We start from the raw sequence: 18,550 nt of genomic DNA on the forward strand, positions 1-18,550 counted from the left end.
ACCTAAACATGAAACTTGAAACCATAAAAATCCTAGAAGAATGCACAGGCAATAAATTCTCTAACATCAGCAATACCAACATTTTTCTAGATAGATCTGAGGCATGGGAAGCAAAAGCAGAAACAAACTATTGGGACTATGTCAAAATAAAGAGCTTCTGCACAGCAAAGGAAACAACCAACAAAATTAAGACAACCTATAGAATGGGAGAAGATACTTGCAAATGACATATTCGTTAAGGGTTAGTATCCAAAATACACAAAGAACTTGTACAGCTGAACACTAAAAAGAAACAAATAATCCAATTAAAAATGGGCATAGGACGTGAACAGACATTTCTGCAAAAACATAGAGATGGCCAAGAGACACATGAAAAGATGCTCAACATCACTAATCACTAGGGAAATGCAAATCCAGACCACAGTGAGATATTACTTCACACCTGTCAGAAGAGCTATAATCAAAAACACAAGAGACAACAAGTGTTGGCAAGGGTATGGAGAAAAAGGAACCCTGTGCACTGTTGGTGCGAAGGCAAACTGGGGTAGCCACCATGGAGAACAGTATGGAGTTTCCTCAAAAAATTAAAAATATGATTACCACATAATCCAGTAATTCCGATACTGGGTATTTACCAAAAAAAATGAGAACACTAATTTCAAAAAATACATGCCCCTATGTTTATTGCAGTATTATTTGCAATAGCCAAAGTATGGAAGCAGCCCATGTATCTATCAATAGATGAATGGATAAAGATGTGGTATAGATATACAAGGAATATTACTCAGCCACAAAAAAGAATGAAATCTTGCCTCTGCAACATAGATGGATCTAGTGAGTATAACACTAAGTGAAATAAGTCAGTCAGAAAAAGACAATTATCACATGATTTCAGTCATGTGAAATTTACGAAGCAAAAGCAAATAAGTAAAAAAAAGAGCTAAACTAGAAAACCAATCTTAAACTATAGTTAACAAATTGATGGGCAAGATGGTACGGGGATGGGTAAAAGGAAACAGGTAAAGTAGCTTAAAAGTACACTTATCATGATAAGCACAGAGTAATGTACACAATTGCTGAATCACTATACTGTACATCTGAAACTAAAATAACACTTGTGTCTTAACAATATTGGGATTAAAACAAAAACAAAAAAACAATAGCTGGTTCATACTTAGTTGACCCTTAAAGAATGGAGTGGGTGGTGGGAGCGGATGGGGTGAGGTTGGGGCACGGACACTCCTGCCCCACAGTTCTAAATCCATGATTAACATTTGTTTTTTGTTTGTTTGTTTTTAAGTAACCTCCATGCCCAATATAGGGTCTGAACTCAAGACCCTGAGATCAAGAGTTTTATGCTCTACCCACTGAACCAGACATCCCTAAATCTGTGTTTAACTTTTGACCCTCAAACTTAATAGCCAAATGTTGACAAGAAGCTTTATGGAGAAGATAAATGGTTAACACATATTTCATATTTTGTATGTTTTATGTATTATACATTGTGTTCTTACAATTAAGCTAAAGAAAATTGTGAGAAAATATATTTATGGTACTAAATTGTTTTTATCAAAACAAAAAGAGCCTCAAGTAAGTAGACCCATAAGCAGTTCAAGCTTACGTTTAGGGGTCAACTGTACTTATAAAGATTTCTTACACAAACACCCATTAACTGAGTAAAAAAAAAAATTTCCTATTTGCTATTTCCTTAGTTTCTATCATCAAGTGTTTAAATGCAAACCTTCATAATTTAGCTTTTTCATTTCAGCTTCAAGTTTTTCTTTAAGTTTCTTCACAGCCTCTAAAGCTTCTTGATCTTTCCTGTAGCCACTATCCATCTTCTTAACTTCAGCCTGTTTAGTCTTTAATTCTTGTTGGGCATGTTTCAACTTCATCTGAGCCTGTTATTGAAAATTTAATAGACTATGTGAGGCAGACAGTACTAATGATTAAGTGGCCATAGATGCACATTGATTTAAGAAACATCAGCCTTGAAAATGTAACTGTTAGGTCACTTACATTAATATCTCAAGAGATTAATAATTTCCCAGTATTTTCTCAGAAAACTATTCAGAGTCTAAACAAATATATGCTTAACATAAGTAATTTGTAATTTAAGTCCATATTTTAAATACTTATAAAAGAAGATACTTCTGAGTTCAAAAATTGTATCAAAGAATAACTGTCATTAGATGGTTAAATTAAAAACACAATAGTAAGCTCGTAATCAGAACTCTAGTTTCTCTTCCTTTCCATTTAGGTATGTGTATTTATATTTGTGTATTTTTCAGGGTTGTTCAATTAACAGTAGAGAAACTGTACTGAGCATTAAGAAAATTACACTGGAATGGGAAATTATAAACTGACACGGGAAATTTCAATGCTAGGAGTCGGATATTCAAATGCTAATTTATATAACTGAGTAAACTGTTCCTCAAAAGCATGAACCAGTATGCTTGCTGAGATCTAGCTGGGTATCACTTCCATCTAAAACTGAATAATGATGGATTTTTCCCAATATATAATAAGGTAACAGGAAAAACTGAGAGGACCTGGAAGTTTTTCTGCTACTGATTTCTTACAGATTTTTTCATGACCATCATCTTTGAATGAAGTTGTAAACATATAAGAGAAAATACTGAACAGGATTAATACCAACACAGACACAACTATCTGTATATATTTTTAAAAGGAATTCTCTTTTTATAAAATTTTAAAATGGCTGGAAAAATATATGTATTTTTTCTTTCTGCTCTCAAAACTTTTGCATCCATAGGACTTTAAAAGCTGCACACTATCTAAACAAATCTGAAAGCCCTGACAAGACTTGAAGATTATGAAATCGTGTAGGGAAATGGAAGACTAGAATGGGGGTTAAGAGGAAGGGAGAGGTACTTCCAAGGACTAAAGGTAAAGACTAAGTGTGGTGGGCAAAGAAATAGACAGGATATTCACTTCCCTGTTAAAGCTTAAGATTGCAACTTTATGTTGCCAATTAAAAAAAAAAGAAATTAACCTCAAATAGTGCATACAATACTACAAATAAAGCATTTATTGCATTTACAATTTCAGTTAACTTATGAAGTTATTTAATGTTTTATAGCATCTTAAACTACTGTCATCAATATTTAGCAGCTAACATATTTGAATTTCAGTGTATTTATTAGGTGCTATAAAGTGGCAGAATAACAAATTCCTTCTCAGTGATCTGATTATTGTCAACGTTTTATAACAACTGCCAAAGTATAATGCGAAGCAGCTTCCCCCACCCCAAAAAAAGAAAAGAGTCAAACAATAGTTAATGTCTGTATTTACCTGTTTGGCTTCTGTCTGAGCTTTACTTATGTCATTTTTACAAGCCATCATTTGACCAGCCAGAGTTGCTTCTTCTCCGTCTTCATTACTCGACAGTCCAGCGGATACAGCATTGAAGTGCTGCTGTGCAGCGGCCAAAGCTTCAGCATCTTTATTACTTGCTTCTTGAAGTGCGTTCAGCCCATCTGTTATCTTTTTAACCTCTTTTTCCTTTGCTGCTAAAGTTCTAGAATCCTTCAGGAAGAGTTTAAGACAGGAAAATATCATTTGTTAGGAAAGACTCACATTTTTTTCTTTTTTTTTTTTTAAAGATTTTATTTATTTATTTGACAGAGAGAGATCACAAGCAGATGGAGAGGCAGGCAGAGAGGGAGATAGAGGGAAGCAGGCTCCCTGCCGAGCAGAGAGCCCGATGTGGGACTCAATCCCAGGACCCTGAGATCATGACCTGAGCCGAAGGCAGCGTCTTAACCCACTGAGCCACCCAAGCACCCTCACATTTTTTTCTTATGTGCCTATACCTTTGTCATCAAATTTCATAGCATTTTGAAATAAGCATGGTTAAAAGGAACATAACTTAATGATCATAACTTTATTTTTTTAAGATTTTATTTATTTATTTGACAGAGATCACAAGTAGGCAGAGAGGCAGGCAGAGAGAGGGGGGAAGCAGGCTCCCCGCTGAGCAGAAAGCCCGATGTGGGGCTCGATCCCAGGACCCTAAAATCATGACCTGAGCCAAAGACCGAGGCTTCAGCCCACTGAGCCACCCAGACAGCCCTAACCATCATAACTTTAAATACTTTATTTCCATTTTGAATTACCCTGTTTTTAAGATAAAAGTCCCCTTATACTATCAGAAATACTTTCATTCCATATGTTATAGTCTAATATAGAAATTAGCTAAATTATAGTGCAAACTAACCATTTGAAGAAACTAAAAATCACTTTCTAGAGCTTTAAAATGGAAGTAATAACCATTCTACTCTAAGCTTCAAAGTAGAAGTTGTAGGATTAAGAGCGGGTACGTGAAATTTATAAACTATCAAAGGCCATAAAATTTAAATATTAAATACTTATGGGGACAGTTTTACAGATACTTAATATCTTTAAAGTTATATACACTAGAACACCATTATACACTAAGATACCAGCACAGAAAAAAAAAAAAATCCAGCTATATTATTTACATGAAAGTGACCAGAAATTTTGGCCTACCTGTTTACCTCATGATTCACTAAATATTTATTAGATGTTTATCACATACCAGGCATTGTTCTAGATATTAAAGACAGGCTCCTCAGGGACCCTATACTCTTCAGTGGAAAACACAGTAAAAAATAAAGGTGAAGGGATAGAAAGTGATGAGAACTACTATTTTAAGGACAATAAGGGAAGGCCTTTTTTATGACATTTTGAGCAGAAACCTACATGAAATAAAAGGAATGATCAGGCTGATACTAGAGGGACACACACTAGGCAAACTGCAGAATATGCTTCGGTGTTTGAGGAACTGTGGTTGAAGCACCATGAACAAGTGGAAAGGAGCCAGGAATCCTATCAGGTAGGGTCTTATAGACCATGGTAAAGGCTGAATTTAATTACACACGTGACTTTGAAACCATTAAAGGATTTTAAGCTCAAGAGTGATGTGATCCAATTTATATTTTAGCTTCTGTAAAGAGCAGACCGTAGAGCAGCAAGAGTAAAAGCAGGGCAACTAATAAGGACACTATTATAGCATCCCTCATGGGCAGTGATGGCCTGCAGACTAGCAGTGATGAGGTGATGAAAAGTGGCTGTATTCAGAATGTACTTTTAAAGTCAAGAGAATTTGCTGATGGCTTAGATATGGAGTTTGAGAAAAATGGTGGAATGCAGGAGGACTCAAGGATTTCTGGACAGAACAATTAATAGCAAGTTTAATAGCAGTGCCATTTTCTATCATGGGGAAAATTTAGCAACTCAAAGAAGTTTGGGTAGGTAGGGAAATTTTAAGAGTTCTATTTTGTATACATGAAGTTTTAGACTCTTTGTTAATCATCTATGTAAAAATGTCAATCCAATAGCTGGACAAATAAGGGAAGGAGTCAAGGTTAAGTATAGATCTGAACATCACCCTGCAAATGGTATTTAAGGGCTAGCAGGCTGGGTGGGATTACCTAGAAATGAGTGCATATAAAAGAAGTCTGAGCACTAACCCTGGGGCATGCCAACATTTCATGTATTGATTTGTCTGTCTAGACTGGATTCAGTATTCCCATATTCAACTACCTAATCTCTACTTAGATGTCTAACAGGCACCTCAAACCTATTATGTTCACATTGTACTTGTTTCTATTCTCTACTAAGCTAATAGTAACAATATTTCCAATTGTCAGAGACAAAAATCCACTGCTATATTCCTAGCTCAAACAACTATACTAGGTCTAGAGCACACACTCAATAAATATGAATGTAATGGACAAATATTTACCCACCTCAATCATATTTTTTTCTAGCTCTTTGCGTTTGTTCTCTTCACTTGCCAGATTTTTTTTCTTGAGATCAAAGGCACTTTGAGATTTAGTGTTAACTCGCTGAGCTTCTGCAAGCGCATCTTCTAAAGATCGAAGTTTACCTCCAATTTCCTATAATCAAATGCACCCAATTCAAAGTACTTACAATTTACTCATGTCATTATTTTCTTATATGACTTCTAGATTTACTTTTTTTTTTTTTTAAAGATTTTATTTATTTATTTGTCAGAGAGAGAGCGAGCACAGGCAGACAGAGAGGCAGGCAGAGGGAGAAACAGGCTCCCTGCCGAGCAAGGAGCCCGATGTGGGACTTGATCCCAGGACGCTGGGATCATGACCTGAGCCGAAGGCAGCTGCTTAACCAGCTGAGCCACCCAGGCGTTTGTTATCATACATTAAAATTAACAAATCAATATGAAGACTATGCCCAGTGAATACTGTTTAAAATTTCTTCACAGTATATTATTTATTCTTACGTATATGTCTGACCTTATCTTTTCCTTTTTCCAACTCTTCTATTTCACGACTAAGTGCTTTTATTTTTTTGTCATTCTCAGACAATTTTTCTTGAAGCTTTACAACTTTATCTTGCATTTCTTTTAATTCCTCAGCTGAGCGTTCTTTTGTATCTTCAGCCAGCAAAAACTGATAGGCAATATATAAACGACTCAAATGTTCTATTTCCCTCATTACTTTTTGATACTCCAAGTAGGAAGATCTTTCCTGGAAAAGAAATCACCAGTTAAGTATAACTCAAACTTCATAGAAATAGAAAAAATCTGGACATCTGTTTCAGTACCCTTCACTTACCATTGGTCTTGATAGCAGTAATTGCAGTGATAGTCCCTGTTATATTAGAAGTCATTCACTCTACCAACAGGGTTACTTACTAGGTATGTGATACCCTCAAGAAAATGTTCCACTCAATTCTAATTATTCAGGAAAATCTAGACTTCTCTTCAACAAAGTATTATAATCTGACATATCATTTTCTGAAACTATGAAGAGCAGTCTTCAAAATCATTATGTTTAATAGATATGAAAAACATGTCCTCTATGAGCAGAAAGCTGATTCTTAAGTACCAACTCTTAACTCCTATCTATCCCACAGAAAAATTCCTGTGACGTGTATACATTTCATCTCTATTTGTATGATATTGAATACATCATCATTTTTGAGAGATGTTCTAGCTGGCTATTCTCTATTTAGTATATACCTCTTTTAGTTTTTGAATTGTTGGAGTAATCTCTTCTTCAAGTATCTGGAAAATAAAGGAAAACCAAATTTTTCAATATGTAAAGTACCATTAAAAAAACTGAAAAGAAACATGAAGTCTAGGAAAACTGGGGAGGTGGAATTTACTCTTTACAGCAGAGAAACCCTAAAATTACTCTCGTCTTTAAAAATATTTTATGTAAATTTAATTACCGTCTTAATTTCTTTCAGCTTAGCTTCTTTTTTTTCTATAGTTTTCTGGGCAGCTATTTTTTTGTATTCATACATCCTGGTTCCAGCTGCTTCTTCTATCATGGACAAAATCTGGAAAGACATAAACATTATATAAATGTTTTAAGAATCCAAGATAAAGAACTTCATTGGAGTTTACAAAAAGTATACAATTTAAGGTCTTAACTTCACTAAGCATCTTACCAAATTATGTCCCAAATGGATTAGGGACGTTAAGTACATAGAAAATACAGGTATTATCCACAGCCCTAACATTCAATATTTCTCGCCTTTACTCCAATCCTGAAATCAAACTTCATGCTACACTGAGGTTGCAGAGTAAATCTCTTTTAAAATTGAAGCCAGGGGTGTCTGGCTGGCTCAGTCGGCTGAGCATGTGACTCTTGATTCTTCGGTTTGTGGGTCTGAGCCCCATGTTGGATATATAAATTACCTAAAAATAAAAATTTAAAAATAAAAAAATTGAAGCCTCCTCCCTCCTCTTTTCCTTCAAGCATAGGAGTGCCTGGGTGACTCAGTTGTTAAGCATCTGCCTTTGGCTCGGGTTGTGGTCCCAGGGTGCTGGGATAGAGCCCTGTATCAGGCTCCCTGCTTGGCGGGAAGCCTGCTTCTCCCTCTCACACTCCCCTTGTGTTCCCTCTCTCATCCCTCTCTCACTGTGTCTTTCTGTGTCAAATAAATAAAATCTTTAAAAAAAATAATAAGTATTAAAAAAGTAAGGACTGACAACACTCAGTTGTCACTTTAGAAGTTTCTAATTAAAGTTGTTCCAAGAGAATTCAGTCATTTTTTGCCAGGATGAAGCATGATATAACACATGCAAGCATTCCAACCATGGCACGTGCTTTAAGAACTTCAGCAAGTAACTTAATTTTTTGTGCCAGTTTCTTCACCCATAGGGTACTTAATATCTCACAACACTGTTGAGAATTATACAAAGCAATTCATGTGAAAAGCACTCTGAAAAAGGCAAACACTAATCAATTACGATTTAAAAGTAGAAGAATTTTGCCAGCACTCCTTTTTCAGAAGCTTCTACTCACCATCAATCCTTATTTCAACAGAATTATTTCTCTCGAAACCACTGATTTCTATGTATTCGGCAGGTTTCAAATTAGAAGTTTCCCTTAAGATATTATCTAACGAAGATATGCATGACCTCTGTTCAAACCAGACTGCTGATACCAATTATCAGTTTTCTTAGTCCTTCTCAGTAGAAAAGAGAAACTATAGAGCCTTTGTTCTTGTACAAATTATTCATTTCTTTATATCAACTCTTTTCAAGGGGGCTCCAAGAAAAAAATTAAAATTAAGTCTTAATATTCCATACCCTAAAGCAATTCACTGCATGCAATGAATCCGTTTCACTCAACTCTTTTTCTGTAGGGTTTAACTCTGAGATGGAACACTGGTTGAGAAAGACTGCTTGATATAGTCAAATTTCTTTTAATATTGGACACACAAAACTCTTAAAAGAAAACACAGGTTAAGCTCCTTGACATTACTCATAGTGAGGATTTTTTGGATTTAACACCAAAAGCAAAGACAACAAAGGCAAAAATAAACAAGTGGGATTTTATCAATCTGAAAAACTGCACAGCAAAGGAAACCACAAACAAAATGAAAAGGGTACTTACGGAATGGGAAGAAAATAGTTTTAAGTCATCAATCTGCTAAGGGGTTAATGCCCAAATACATAAGGAACGTGTGTATGGGGAAAAAACATTTTTTACAAAAGACACACAGATGGCCAATATGTATATGAAAGGCACTCAACATCACTAACCATCTGGGAAATGCAAATTGAAACCATGAGCTACCGGTTCTGTTAGAATGGCTATTATCACAAAGACAAGAGGGGTGCCTAGGTGGTCCAATCTTCAAGCATCTGCCTTTGGCTCAGGTCATGATCCCAGGGTCCTGAGATTGAGCCTGGCATCGGGCTCCCTGCTCCACGGGAGGCCTCCTTCTCCCTCTCCCACCCCTGCTTGTGTTCCTGCTCTCACTCTCTCTCTAATAAATAAATATAATCTTAAAAAAAAAAAAAAAGAGAGAGACAAGAAATAACAAGTATTGGTGATGCCGTGGAGAAAAGGGAAACATTATATATTGCTGGTAGGAATGTAAATTGGGAGCAGTCAATATGGAAAACTATGAAGGTTCCTTAAAAAATTAAAAATAGAACTACCATATATAATCTAACAACTTCACTTCTAGGTTATTTATCCAAAGAATACAAAGACACTAACTTGAAAAGGTATCTATCTGCACCTTCATTTATTAATATCAAGACATGGAAACAAAGTGTCCACTGATAGATGAATGGATAAAAAAATGTGATATATAAATATATATATGTACAATGGAATATTATTCAGCTATTAAAAAATACAATCTTGCCATTTGTGACAACATGGATGGAACTTGAGGGCATTAAACTAAGTGAAATATGTTAGAGAAAGACAAATACCATATAATCTTACTTGTAAGTGGAATCTAAAAAGAAAAAAGAAAAAAAAAAAATTGAACTCACAGAGAACATATCACTGGTTACCAGAGATAGTGGTTAGTAGGTGAGCAAAATGGGTACAGGTGATCAAAGGTACAACCTTCCAGTTACAGAAGTCCTGGTGATATAAGGTACAGTATGGTGACTGTAGTTAATAATACTGTATTGTATATTTGAAAGTTACTAAGAGAATAACTCTTGAAGATACCATAAGAAAAAATTGTTAACTGTGGTGATGGATGACAAATGACTTTTTAACACCCATCATTTTGCAATGACTACATATATTTAATCACTATGCTGCATACCTGAAACTAATGTCACTTACAACTCCATTAACAAAAAATCTGCTCAACAATGTCCCATGCCTTTTCTTAAACTTTCTCATTTAATCCTCAAAATACCTGAGTTAAGGACTTTTGACTCTAAGTTACACATGGGGAAACAAAGGCTCATAAGTGTTATGTTACATAGCTTTAAAAAGGTGGGGTGACATAGTGCCAAACAGTGGGAAAAAAAAAAAAGAAAAAAAAAAACATGACGTTCTTTACTAATACTCTTAGTAATGTTCCCAAGAATTTAAATGGAAGAGATTATGTTTAAAAAACGGACTTAAAAAAAAAAGTCAATATCTATAATTATAATTTTTACTATCCATAAAGAGTATTCTTACCTCTGGAGGTTTCATATTCAATACTTTTGTAATTCGACCCTGAAAAATAAAATGGCAGTTACTATAATGATAAATTAGAGTCACCTAAAGTCATACATGTTTATCTGCACTGAAGTTGTTCCATCCTAATATACCAGGCTTTTAGGGGTTCTTTCTTTTACCTCCATTGCATTTGAGAACAAAGGTACCAAATTCCAGAATTTTGCTATGTACCTTTTCACTTACCAGTGCTATACAGTTATTAAATAATACCAAGTTAACTCAGACCATATTTCTGGGACAATGATATAGAAGTCTCCAACAAGTATATAAATATATAAATGTTGGCATAATTATTGAACACTTCTTAATTTTTTTTTTTTTTTAATGGCTGTGCTCCAAGATAATTTCTAGAAATATACTACACACCTCTGGGCCTCAAATAAAACAGTAACATCTTTTTATTTCAATGCCAGAATATCACTATCAAAAAACAAAACCAAACCCCACTACCCAACTCTCAGGGCATCATATTGCTTAGGATTTAGATTCATTTGAAATAAATTTTCAGCTTTGAGGCTGGGATGTGGTAAAAACAATGTTATTTTGGTTGCATCAGGATCCTGTCATTGGCCTTGCTGTGACTTTCTAAGAGGAAAGATGGATGAGTCAAGTGAGATAACATAAGGACAAGACAATATTAGCACATATTTTTCATTTGAATAAGTGTCTAAGGTAGAAATAACTTAAAATTTAACATATATTTGAAATAATAAAATGCTTGAATCCAGTACTTTAAAAGGATACACTATGACAATATAGTCTTAAAAATATTTATAGTGACCATGTATTATTCTTATAATAACAAAATAAGTCAAGGAAAATTACTTCTAGACATTCTTCAAACTTCAAATGTGTATGTTAGAACATATCAGTACATATAACCAACCTAAACTCTTAACAGGTACCCAAATACCAGTATAATAGAAAACAAAAAATGGAAAACCCAAAAATAAGCACTTCTCCTATTATAATAACTTAAAAAGAAACGATGTCAAAATCATTTATATAGAGACCATAAACAAAATACCTGCATGATGAGAAAGTGAGGGTTGTTAACATTAAGGCCAACAGAACAGAAGAGATCTTGTACTCTGGTATTGTTTGCATTTACTCCATTGATTAAATATTTATTTCTACCACCAATAACCACCTAAAAAAAGAAGTATTTTAAAAAACAGAGATTATGCTAAGTGAAATAAGACAGAGTCAATTACCATACGGTTTCACTTATTTGTGGAACATAAGGAATAGCATGGAGGATAACAGGAAAAAGAAAAATGAAGGGGGAGAAATCAGAATGGAAGACAAACCATAAGAGACTATCCACTCTGGGAAACAAATGGAGGGTTTTAGAGAGGAGGAGGGAGGGGGGATGGGTGAGCTTGGTGATCGATATTAAAGAGGGTAGAGATTGCATGGAGCATTGGTTTGTTTTTTTTTTTTTAAAGATTTTATTTATTTATTTGTCAGAGAGAGATGGAGAGAGAGTGAGCACAGGCAGACAGAGAGGCAGGCAGAGGCAGAGGGAGAAGCAGGCTCCCTGCCGAGCAAGGAGCCCGATGTGGGACTCGATCCCAGGACGCTGGGATTATGACCTGAGCCGAAGGCAGCTGCTTAATCAACTGAGCCACCCAGCACTGGTTTTTATACGCAAACAATAAATCATGGAACACTACATCAACAATTAATGATGTACTGTACGGTGACTAACATAACTTAAATATATATATATATACATATATATATATATATATACACATACATACACATATATAAATGAACATACATATCTTGAACTAAGATGATAAATTCCCAAATATGTTTCACTTGTTTGTTCTGTCCAACTAATGGTAAATGAAACCAATTCTGAGTAAATAAATAATGAAGGAAGTATAAGATGGTCAACAATATAGATTATTAGTCAACTGTCGTGACTTAATCTAACGACTTTTGCTAATTAGTCATATAACCATGCACAATCCTCCTAACCTCGCCTGCATTGGACTAGATCTCTAGGTCACTTTTGACTTTGTTTCCAAGTATGTGTGAAACATATTCGATCCCTCATCACTCTTCCTGAAATTTTTCCATCCTCATAGGTTGGCCCCTTTCCTCCACTTTTTAATTTCCAAAGAACAGAAGTCAGATACTAAAAACTAAAGACAAGTAGTTTTGTTTTGTTTTTTTTTTCATTTTTTAAGAGGGAAAGGAAGAGAAAGAATCTTAAGCAGGTTTCATGCCCAGCATGGAGACTCAGGAGATCAGGACCTGAGCCAAAATCAAGAGTCAGAGAGAGCCTTAACAAACTGAGCCACCCGGGAGTCCCAAAGACAAGCAGTTTGGTAACAATCCTTGACAAGATTCTAAAAGGGGTTAATAAAGACATGACTTGTGACTTCGAGAAAGAAAAAGAGTTAATCATTGAGCTTCAATGAGATACCAGTTTGTTAATACTTTACTATAGAACTTATATTGTCACCTAATGGGCATAATCATCCCACCTATGTATTCTGAGGTCCTTAGAAAATGTTTCTCATTCTTCTATTCCCCAGTGCCTTCAAGAATGCCCAGCACACAGCAAACATTTAATAAAACACAGAGTGTTAGGCACCTGGGTGGCTCAGTGGCTTAAGCCTCTGCCTTCGGCTCGGGTCAAGATCTCGGGGTCCTAGGATCAAGTCCCACATCCAGCTCTCTGCTTGGCAGGGAGCCTGCATTTCCCTCTCTCTCTGCCTGCCTCTCTGCCTACTTGTGATCTCTCTCTCTGTGTCCAATAAATAAATAAGTAAAATCTTAAAAAAAAAAAAATACAGAGTGTTAATTCATTTCTTTTTTTGACAGGAGTATTACACTGATCATATATTAGTATATTCGAACAACAGACCTAAAAGACATTAAGTACTTTAACAAAGTCCTTACAACAATATTTTGGTGAAAATACAGGCATAAAGATTGCATGAGGACAGGAATTTTAGGTAGATTAGCAGCAGACTTACTGAAAATTCCTAAAAGGTATCTGATGGATGCTTAATGACACACAACTGGACTTTAGCCTCGTCAATGCCTTATTTTTTTTTTTTAACCAGAGCTTGTTATTGAAATAGAAAGGGAACTCGCAAGTTACATAATGCTAAGATGGAGAGTAAATAGGACTTAACAACTGACAAAGTAATATTATATGACTATAAGAAAAAGGGACAAATGTATGGTCCTGCACTGGTTTTAAAACCTGCTTACAGGGCACCTGGGTGGCTCAGTGGATTAAGCCTTTGCCTTCAGCTCAAGTCATGATCTCAGGGTCCTGGGATCGCCCTCATCAGGGCTCTCTACTCAGCAGGGAGTCTGCTTCCCCTCTCTGTCTCTGTCTGCCTACTTATGGCCTCTCTCTGTGTCAAATAAATAAATAAAATCTTTAAAAAAAAATTTTTTTTAAACCTGCTTACATACAGAAACAGCAGTAACAGCTAATACACATTTAAAAAATTAGAGTGATTTTAAGTAAATCGGATATGAATTCATAATGCATTATGAACTTGCCAATGTCATATAGGTGAAAACAGAAGAGCACTTAAAATGAGAGAAATGACAGTTCTGCTTAATCCTGTCCTAAGGAGACTAATTCTGGTAAATCCAATTTAAGGTGCCATGCATTAAAAATAATAAAGGCTTAAAAAACTACAGCAAATTTGTATTCAGTGTGATCAGACAAGTGATGGAAATAAAATTTATCAGTTGAAAGACCTAGAGAGATTTAGCTTAAATATTAAATATTTAACACCTAAATATTAAACCTAAATATTAAACATGGAATACATTAGATTTCCTTCCCAATGCTCTCTAAGAACCAGATTTAATGTGTAAAAGTTGATGATAATATTTTGACTCATTTTATAGGAATAACTTTTTAATTAGACCTGTCCAGTAACAAAATAGATGGCCTCAGAAGATAACTAGATCCCAAGTATAGGTATTCCAGCACAGAGAGGATTCAAGTATTAAGATTTAAGCATGGTTGAGTGCCTATACTGATTGATGGCTTTTCAGATCCCTTTCAATCCTCTCGGTAAATGGTAGAATTTGCATGACCAAATTTTTAACATAAGGAAGATACCGTTAAGAAATCTAGTCAGTATTTGATCAATTCTGCTCATAAACTCTCTCTCCACGAAAGATGTACTGCCAAAAAACACCTCGGACTTAAGTTCTTAGATATCCAAGTATTTTAAACCACTCACCTGCCTTGTTACTGTAATTTCATCATGAACCTCAAATCCTAATGGGCTTTGCTTTTTGTCAGAATTATCAAATGTGATTGACACGGAGGCTTTGGTAATACCAGCCTGCCCATTTTTGTAAACTAAATCTTGTAAATTAGAAGCCCGAACCTAAAACAAAAGAAAAGTTTATCAATTACAAAACCCCCTACTGCACAAAATGGCACTACAAATGGGTTTCTTGCTGTTGGAAAACCACCCTTGTAGTATCCATTAAATAGCCAAGGACAGACAGTTGCATTCAGAAGCAAGGAAAAATGCAAGAAAAGCAAGGAAAACAGGAAACCACCTAAAATGAGTGCTTTTCTCTACAGGACTTTTCCACCCCTGCAAATTGTTTCTACTTAGTTCTTAACTGAAGTTCATTTGAAAGATTAGGAAGACAGCATCTAAGAATTTCAGTGTTCATCCAATTCCTTTTGATCCTGAAAAGAATCCTAAAAATGCAGGGTGAGTGGGTAGGAATACAGACTCTGGAAGACGGCCTTAAAGAACACCTGACTTTGAGTATTGCTCCCAACATCTTAAAGGGATAAACCTTATGCAACCCCAAGTTTCTGTTTTTTCATTTGAAAAATGGAGTAATAATATCTACCTCTAAAGGACTGGGGTCTAAGATAATTTACATAAACAAAACTGCAAATGAAGAAAATACTGGCAATAGTCTCTAAGTTCAATATGGAGTCCCTTCAGGCTCCCAAACTTTTAATTCACATAAATGAGAAAGTTTACCTGAGACAGGTTGGAGATACCCAGCAAAAAGCAGATGGAGTCCAATATGTTGGATTTCCCACTACCATTTAAACCAGTGATAGCATTGAAGAGGGGGTCAAAACCATTGACTTCAGTCCTCTGAGCATAGGACTTAAATCCTTCAAGGATGATTGACTTAACATGCATTTTCACTAGGGACTTGACAGGTAAACTGCTAGGAATCAAACAGTCCACAAAGGAGCTCTGTACAAAACAGAAATATACAAGTGGGACAGAAATCTGTTATCATAATAGAGATAAATGACTAAAACATAAGAATGACAGCTTAATAGAAATAAAACGGCCACCTGCCCAGCTACTTCCTCTGATGTAAAGACACCTTTTTCAACTTAATTGGAAGTTAATTAAACCATTAATTCAACCTGGAAGTCAATGACTTATTTTTTCTAGGCTTACCTTCCATCTTTATCATACTCTAACAGAAACTGATTCTTTTATAACCCATTCCCTTTGCCCACAATCTCCTGCTCCCCAAAACTGACTTGACTCGCTCTCCTTACTACACTCAAGACTTTGCTCAAACGTCATCTTAATGGGGTCTTTCCTGACTTCCCTATTTAAAAATGCACCTGTCCCCGCCCCCTCACTTTTTCCTTCATCATACTTAAAGATGACACTAAACAGTATTTATTAATGCGTCTATCCAGACTGTCGTAATACAAGTTCCTGTAGAATCTTTGCCTGCGTGCACCGCTCACGCCCGAATAGTGCTTGACTCCAGGGCGCCGGGAAAGGGGAGTGTCTGATATCAATATTCACTAAACAGATGAATCCCATATACTCTCCAGCTTGTTGTCACTCGGCCTGTTCCCTCCCCCTGCCAGGTTTTTCTATCAACACTTGTTTGCCCTTCTCCAAGGCTAGATAGGAAGTAGCCATGCTGTCAGAAAAACCATTAGGAGGGATTTTAGTTTGAGGTCCCTTCTTGCCAAACCCGCTCTCCCCAGGAACACACAAACATTCCTCTTCAGCCAAGGAACGCCAGACTAGGCCCAACCTGCCGCGAGCACGCACCGGCCTCACCGCTGCGCCAGGCCGTCCGGGCTTGAGGCGCCTTAGAAGCTACTCCCGGTTACAAGAGCAGAAAGCCGGCCCACTTTGCCGGGCTTCGGGAGCTACGAAGAAGACTCCAGCACAGCGGCTGCAACACTCGCCCCACGAACAGCACCCAGGCCGGAAATATTTATACCTTTGAATTTCGGCGCGAGCAAAGGACCCCACCACCACAGCCTATTTCATTGGCCGGTGCCTAGGAGATGCCTGACTTAAAGGCTCCATTTTCCCCTCCCATCGTACAATCAAAGTGACAGGGAGATAGGAACGAGCGTCACGACAGGGGCAGCTCCAGGAAGGCGACGGCTGGGGCCTGAGGACTAAAGGAGCAAGTGGCGTGTGGTGAGCTCCGCGTCCGGCACTCCTTGGGCAGCCACGGACCGCGGTCTCGGGGCCTCGCGCTTCGCCGGCCCCGCCCCATCCTAGGCCCCTGGGGCCTAGGGCTCTCCCGGAGGCTCCGCCCCGTGCAGAGTCTCGCGGGCTTTGAGGGGCCCGCCGGTCCGCACTGCTGTAGTTTTAAGAGTCGTGGAGGTAGAAAGGGGGAAGAGTTGTTGCCGGTGTCTTCGTTGTACTTCAGAAGCCTCAGAATTTACCCGATTTGGCTCACATGTATCAAAAAAAGGAGGCTGCGCTTTGTCCGGGCTGGAGAGGCGCGGAACTTGGGAGGACAGTGGGGCGCGTTCTGTCCCCGCCCCTCCCGGCTCCGGACCCTGGCGGGCTTTTTCATCTCAAATTCCCGGATGGGGAGGGACGTTAATTCTCGGGGCCGCGCGGGCAGCTCTGCTTATCCCAGAGGAGTTGTTGCGTGGGGCGGGCAGCAGGAGGTGGACGAATAGATGTTCCCCTCCCCGCACTTCGAGAAAGCAGTGACAGAACTAACATTTTAAGAGAATTGCTTTGGAAACCCGACAGCTAATTATTGAGCTTCGTGTGCCAGGCTGGGTTTCAAGGGCTTTAAAGTCCGCAGCAACTCTGAAATCCGTGACACTCTCATTTTATAGATGAGCGAACTTAATTGGAGTAGTAAGTGGAGAAGCTGGGATTTGTTCCCAAGCCGTTTAGCTCCAAAGCGCGTACTCTTAAATTGCTGTATACCTTTGCTCTTCATGTTCAGAATCTAGGACCACTAATAACAGATTCTGCATTTATTACTGTGTATTGTTCTTAACAAGCAAAACTGACCCAGTGTACTCACGGTTGAGCAAACTGGTAATAGTAATTTAGGAAGAACCGCTTCAGAGTGCGCTGTGGTGCTATCCCTAGGTAATGTATAAAAAGATGTTGCAGCCGGTATATTACTTTAAACCATTTATTTAAAATTTTCTCCCCCCTCCTCCAATGACTTTGCAGCATTGGACAGGGGTCAGACTACCGAGAATAAAATAAGTTTGGGGTGGTTTTGATTTGTTTACTAAAGAATTATTTACTCTCATATCCCACCCCCTTCTGTACTGTCAGTGGTTACCGGCCTAACATCTTTTAAGTATTTATCTTTGTCTACTTCGATTCCTGCATCTGCTGCATTTTATAACTCATATGTATTGGTTGTATGTATTGGTTCTATTTAATTCTTTAGTTAAATTCTTTTTTTCAATTACAGTATCATTAACATAGTATGTTTATTAGTTTCAGGTGTACAATATAATGATTAGTGCTTACAAGTGCATTCCTGAATCCCCATCACCTATTTAGCCCATCTCCCCACCCACCTCTCCTCTGGTAAACATCCATTTTTTTCTCTAGTTAAGAGTTTGTTTCTTGGTTTGTCTCTTTATATTTGCTTGTTTTGTCTCTTAAATTACACATATGAGTGAGAGCATGTGGTATTTATCTTTCTCTGACTTACTTAGCATAATTCTCTAGCTCCGTCCATGTCATTGCAAATCCTCTATTCAGTTTTAATATACATTATTTTCAACAATG

The 18,550-nt window shown here is 37.1% G+C and overlaps 1 protein-coding gene across 5 annotated transcripts in view; it reads right to left on the minus strand.

Moving 5' to 3' along the window:
- Nucleotides 1-16,781, minus strand: part of SMC2 (structural maintenance of chromosomes 2) — a 61,666-nt gene extending 44,885 nt beyond the window's left edge. The window contains exons 1-11 of one of the 5 annotated variants that reach the window (XM_044265230.1): nt 16,764-16,781; nt 15,533-15,757; nt 14,762-14,911; nt 11,554-11,676; nt 10,485-10,523; nt 7,264-7,374; nt 7,052-7,096; nt 6,324-6,557; nt 5,796-5,945; nt 3,316-3,549; nt 1,742-1,901 (exon numbers count right to left, since the gene is read on the minus strand). In XM_044265230.1, the coding sequence (XP_044121165.1) occupies nt 1,742-1,901; nt 3,316-3,549; nt 5,796-5,945; nt 6,324-6,557; nt 7,052-7,096; nt 7,264-7,374; nt 10,485-10,523; nt 11,554-11,676; nt 14,762-14,911; nt 15,533-15,700 (1,414 nt within the window). In that variant the 5' untranslated portion in view covers nt 15,701-15,757; nt 16,764-16,781. Of the gene's footprint in view, nt 1-1,741; nt 1,902-3,315; nt 3,550-5,795; nt 5,946-6,323; nt 6,558-7,051; nt 7,097-7,263; nt 7,375-10,484; nt 10,524-11,553; nt 11,677-14,761; nt 14,912-15,532; nt 15,758-16,588; nt 16,744-16,763 lie in introns of those variants that run through there. The other 4 variants (XM_044265229.1, XM_044265228.1, XM_044265231.1 and 1 more) reach the window with 4 other exon arrangements.
- Nucleotides 16,782-18,550: the final 1,769 nt, after the last annotated feature.

Source organism: Neovison vison, chromosome 9 (assembly GCF_020171115.1).
Source record: "Neovison vison isolate M4711 chromosome 9, ASM_NN_V1, whole genome shotgun sequence".
NCBI lineage: Eukaryota > Metazoa > Chordata > Mammalia > Carnivora > Mustelidae > Neogale > Neogale vison.